The 5,673-nt window shown below is 47.3% G+C and overlaps 1 protein-coding gene across 1 annotated transcript; it reads right to left on the bottom strand.

Annotated features, from left to right (window-relative positions):
* Positions 1-294: 294 nt before the first annotated feature.
* On the bottom strand, positions 295-5,673 carry LOC123110703 (probable LRR receptor-like serine/threonine-protein kinase At1g05700). Its single transcript, XM_044531293.1, has 12 exons — positions 4,999-5,673; positions 4,722-4,915; positions 3,449-3,948; positions 3,166-3,304; positions 2,987-3,058; positions 2,734-2,805; positions 2,580-2,660; positions 2,326-2,492; positions 2,009-2,250; positions 1,812-1,938; positions 1,363-1,431; positions 295-1,163 (listed from the first exon to the last, which is right to left on the bottom strand). Exons 1-12 carry the CDS (start codon positions 5,518-5,520, stop codon positions 478-480), a joined length of 2,871 nt encoding a protein of 956 aa, XP_044387228.1. The 5' UTR covers positions 5,521-5,673; the 3' UTR covers positions 295-477.

The raw sequence follows: 5,673 nt of genomic DNA, 5'->3' as shown, positions 1-5,673 counted from the left end.
TGGGGACCAGCACCAAGGAGAGCACCACAGCAAGTTCAGCGGGCATCTTGGCCCAGTGGTGGGAGCCCGGTGGTATTTCCGTGCCGACCGAGCTTCCGGATGCTTTAGGTGGAATTAACCACTTGTGGGTGTAGTAGGTGTCTAACATCTTCATAATTAAATGCCGCAGGATTCTCCCCCGCTCAAAAAAAAAAGGAAAAGTATGGCAACCTGAACCAGGTTGTGTATTCTTGATATATTTTTCTTGCTTTAGTTTGAGCAACTATTGATGGAATTACCATATGTGCAGCCCCATTTGAAATACCTTCCATTCAGTTCTCACACTAAGCTCACAGCCTTAATAATATAGTCCACAGAGATCCAAGTTTAGTTCCTCATCAGTTACTTGCTATAAATACAGGACTAAAGTTTCTGATGCATACCAAACTTATATACAAACCCGAGACTCTAAAACCATACAAAATTGGACTCTTGGTCTCATCTTGGTGCCGGACCTATGTGAGTTGGCGATGCATCGCCAACCTGCCCCAACTCAAGCACACTTTGCTGTTTCAGATCATTTGCTTGAGCATCGTTGTGCGAGTCAGCGCTTGTTGCACTGAGATTACTTGTGCCGCTAGTGACTGAGTTGTAATTACCCATTCCACGAGACACCTCCAGCTCCAGGCATTCCTTGAGCTCAGCCACAACGTCTGTCATTGTTGGTCGTTCCCGTGATGGTTGTTCTTTGCACTGCAGTGCCAGCTCTGTAACCTTCCAGACTGAGTTGACATCGCACTCCCTTCCCATCTTTGAGTCAGCAATGCTCTCAATGTTACCCTCGGAGAGCTTCTGGCGCACCCACTGTGCTATATGGATGCTCTCAGTGTCAGTAATGGCGACCGCCGGCGACTGACCGGTTATAACCTCCAGTAGTACAACTCCAAAGCTATACACGTCACTCTTCTCACTGAGCCGGGATGTATTATAGTACTCAGGGTCAAGATACCCCAGGGTGCCTGCTGGTTGGGTAGTAATATGGGTCATGAACTCATCTGCGAACACCTTGGTCAGGCCAAAGTCGGATATCTTTGCATCTAGGTCAGCAGATAGCAGGATGTTCTTTGTCTTCACATCCCTATGGATCAGTGGCGGTTGGCAGGACCTATGTAGATATTCCAATCCTGTATCCATGAGACCATGACCAGCAGCCAGTTAGTAGATAGCAATGGGTTAAGGATTTAGGTTAAAAGTAGCCACAGTTGGCAGATGGATGAGGTTTTGTTCGCTTTAGCTGGTACAAGTATCAAGCCATGATGCGATCTTTCTACTACTAATACTATATTACAACTTCAGGTGTGTACACTGTACAGTCATACGAACCATGGGCAGAGTCGAGAGCAATCTTGAGACGTCGATGCCAACTGAGGGGCGTAGCGACAGACACCTCTCCTGTGACAGAGCATCCAAAAACATGGCTTATAAAAAGATCTGCAGAATAGTAATATTCTGACAAGAAAAGGTACTATGTGATTTATTAGTGTATAATTTGGACACAATTTGTATCAAGGAACACATTCAGGAAAACTTGGCTGCTCTGTCCACAAATTTTTAATAACTGTACTGGACACATGAGTATTGTATGCCACACTTTTGAGTTTGTTCGAAGTTATCACATCCTATAGGAAGTATGTGCTTCTCTAAAATGTTGTCCTTTTTTTGTGTGCCAAGAATGTAATTGAAGAAGTTGGTACAATGGGCACTAAACTTTGTAACAAAGGAAACTAGGGAGGTGCCTAAAGATGATTTTCTTCAGGGAGATACTAACTTACCTCTTAGACGATCCTCTAGGTCTCCACCATGCATATATTCATAGACAAGGGCCAGTTGTTTCTTGTCCTTGCAATAACCAATCAAGGAAACCAGGTTCCTGTGGTGAACTCGACTCAAGTGTTGAGCCTGCGATTTGCAGTAAGAACATTTGGTTCAAGGATACAAACAATAAATTTCAAAGTAGTTAATAGCCTACCTCAGATAGAAACTCCCTGTCCCCTTGAGATGATGTTTTTGAACGGATCTTCACAGCAACTGGACTTCCATTCTCCAAATAGCCTAGAAACACAGCACCAAATCCTCCTCGCCCTATTTCTTCCTTGAAGTTAGCTGTGATGAGCTTCAGCTCTTTGTAGCTGAACTGTCTGTTCTCAAACAAGTTCGACCTCTCCCTGTCCCTGGGGCTATTAAGCCTTGCGCTATTTGCCATCCATGTATCTGGAATCAAACCTGACTTTATATGGGTGATCTTTACTTACTATAAATTTGCTGGTTTCCTTGGTGAAATATTACCTTGTTTAATTCTCCTTCTATGAAGGATAATAATTGCTGCGACAAACAGTAGAGTAGCTACAGCTATTGGAACGGCTATCGCAATGATGAGTGTTCTGTTCTTTTGCTTGTCGTTTGGAGCACATGTAGAAGCACCATTGTCACAGATATTTGCATTGTTACCAATCCTAGAATTACAGCAACAATGTCTGAATTAGTTAAATTTGGAGCATTAAGAAAAAGAAAGAATAAAGGTGTAAGTTAGCTATGCAAACCTTAATACAAGGGATCCATTTTGACGCTTCCGTACTAGAGCTGCAGGAATTGATCCACTGAGTTTGTTGCTTGACAAATCACTGTAGAGCACAAATATTTTGAAATATGCTGATGCGCATATTGAAGTGAACTGAAGCAAACAAGTATACTTACAGGAATTTAAGTGATGGCATTTGTGCCAGAAAATCAGGTATTGGACCAGACAGGCTGTTATTGGACAAGTCCCTGGAATTAAAATTCTTATGAGAAAAGGCTTGAGTACGTATAATAAAAAATAAAATACAAGCAATATTCAATTTTTATATTGCGTCAAATCTTAAATAGCTCCTAAATACTAGAAGATTATGAGAACCTGAAGGTGTTCTGAGTCAGAATATGTCGTATGATGATCATATCGGGCACTTACAGGTATTGAAGGGATTTTAGATCACCGAAAGAAGGATCAACTGCACCGGTCAACAAACTAGATGACAATATTCTGTTGCAAATCCCATAGTAGATTAGTATCATGCCATGGAAAAGCTTTCTTTTTAACCTTTCAAGTACAAGCATGAATGTGCAGTTCTTTTGCACTTGACAACTTACAGAGCTGTTATCCATGCAGGACCAGATGAAGAATAACTGCAGTTCAGGCCATTCCAGGCAAATGCTTTCGGCGCACAAGGATCACCCATCCAGTTTTTCTTCAGCATGTACGTCGTGCGAATTCCCATCATGGCCTTGGCTGTTAATATGGAAAAACGGAGGTGTTTCTGAGGTTCTGCTTTACGCTATCCAGAAACAAATAATTCAAAGCTACTGGACTTGCAAATTTCAGTCCAAACTAGGATCCTTGACAGTGGAACACATGGATCAAAGTGCAAGGTACCGTCTCCATTGTTCGTCGCAAGCTCAGTCATCTGCCGCAGTGAGTATATCTCGAACGCGTTCAGGATGGGCGGGAGTGTGGCATCTGGCGTGGCGACAAGCGAGACGGTGTGCTGGCCTGACCCCTGCACCACCACCTGTTCCACAACCTCTGCGGAGAGGTACTTCGGGGTGTAACTCCGGCTGCCGTTCCACGAGGCGCCGTCAACGAGGATGTCGAACCGCCTCAGCGCGTTGCCCGGCAGCTGCTGTAGCTCCGTGAAGTAGAGCAGCAGGAGGTAGGCTGCGCTGCTGCTGTCATTGTTCTGGGAGGTGTCCGGGCTCCATGAGAAGTCGAGCCGGGTTCCGTTCACCGGAGTGGCGGCGCTCCGCAGCACCACAGGCGGCGCGTCGAAGCTGCTGGCCTTGGAGACATCGACGTCGGCCGCCGTCGTTATGTTGGTCCACGCAGCGACGTCGCCGTAAGACTGCCAGATGCGGTCATAGGAGTCAAATGGGTACCTGTTATTGTTGGCAAGAAGCGGAATCCGGTGTGAGAAAATCGGCAGAAATTGCAACTCGTGTGCCTGAAACTCCAGGCTCTGGTTTGGCCAATAGATTTTGCAGAATTGACTCTTGATCGACCTAAAATGATGCATTTGGTTTGGTGGTAGAGAAGGCCAGGTGTCAGTCATGCTACTTGGCAGTTCATTCAGGAATTGAAGTGCAACAACAATTTATATAGTGATATAATCTTTTTTTTATTAGATCAAGCTGTGGGGTCAATGGCCAGCTGTCAGTTTGACCGCATTTCAAGGGGAACTACATGTTAGTCTCTCTGGGACTAGGGAGTTGTGATAATAAACCATGTGTTCTAGAAAGGTGATAATGTTTAGAACCTTGTTAGTTGTCTGAGATTGCTAACCACTTCCAGGGTGGTTTCTTAAGATGATTGATCGTTTGATCATATGAGCTTTGCAGGTAACATAAAGAGCAGCATCAACTATAAAAGGTAGTACAATCAAACGGAGGAGAAAACTCAAGCTCAGGGTTTTATGTTATTCCGTGTGCATACGCGGTGTCATTTTGGAGCAGAGTAAGTGCATAGCGGTTTTCTTACAACTCTGCAAAGCCTATTTTAAAATGTTCATCCAAATGGAAACTTGTGCAAGAAACCAAGGAATGCTGCTGCCCTACGTGATGTGTGCAAATGGTCAAGATAACCCATTTTGACCTTCACATCAAGTAATCGGCAGGCAACTACAATATGCATCAGTAGTTATCACCGGGCGAACCTGTATATCTTATAGAAACTAGCCGGCCGCCAGAAGTGGTAGCGGTTCAAGGCGAATCTCGCCGCCGGCCGGCGAACGTTGAGCAGGAGCAGCGACTGGTTCACGGTGGCCTCCGGGTACATGGCCGCCCTGAGCGGCCTCAGGTCAAGCCCGGAGATGAAGGGCGTACCCTGTCCTATTTCCACCAGGCACACCTGTATGTAAACCAAAAATACTTGTCACCAACCAGTTCACTCAACAAAGCTCAAATTGTTAAGTCTGCCTAGACTCCTGGGACCTGAAAGAAATCAGCCGGGGACACGACGACGGCCTCGAAGATGTACATGTCATCGGCCGCGGTGACGTTGACGGCGGCCCAGCGGTTGACCCCGAGGTAGAGGTGGAAGGACGGGGGCCTGTTGAGCACGTCGTAGTTGCCGTAGTAGAAGCTGGACCTGACAAGGTACCTGCCTCCCGGCGAGAGCCCCCGGAGCGTGTAGCAGTTGCGGGCAGCACCACCGGAGAAGTGGCGTACGGTGAGGTACCGCGCCGCCAGTTCCCGGTCGCTGTACGGCGGGTTGATGCCAGCGTTGGCCCCCGCGCCGGCGTCGACGAAGCCGGCGTCCGAGACGTACCTCAGGCCGCGCGTGGACTCGTCGGGGTAGCTCGGGCCGTCGGCGATCCCGCAGTCGATGCTGATGAAGCCGAGGGCGTCGGGCTGGCCATGGACGAGCTCGGGTGACACGAAGCATGATAGGACGAGGAAGAGGGACACGAGCAACCGAGGACAAGCTGCTGCGGCTGCCGTTGCTGGCTCCATGGCTGCTGCATGCACGTTGCTACTCCGGCCGGTCTTCCCTCTCTCCTGATGTTGTTCTGTCCTTTTATGTGAAGTTAAGGCCTGGTACGTCGTACGTGTCGCTGCCAGCCGGCCGGCCGGCGAGGTTGGTGGTGTTGGAGGAGTAGTGGCAAC

This window comes from Triticum aestivum, chromosome 5B (assembly GCF_018294505.1).
Source record: "Triticum aestivum cultivar Chinese Spring chromosome 5B, IWGSC CS RefSeq v2.1, whole genome shotgun sequence".
Lineage (NCBI taxonomy): Eukaryota > Viridiplantae > Streptophyta > Magnoliopsida > Poales > Poaceae > Triticum > Triticum aestivum.
Note: the sequence above shows the minus strand (reverse complement) of the source record. Positions and strands in the feature narration are given on the sequence as shown.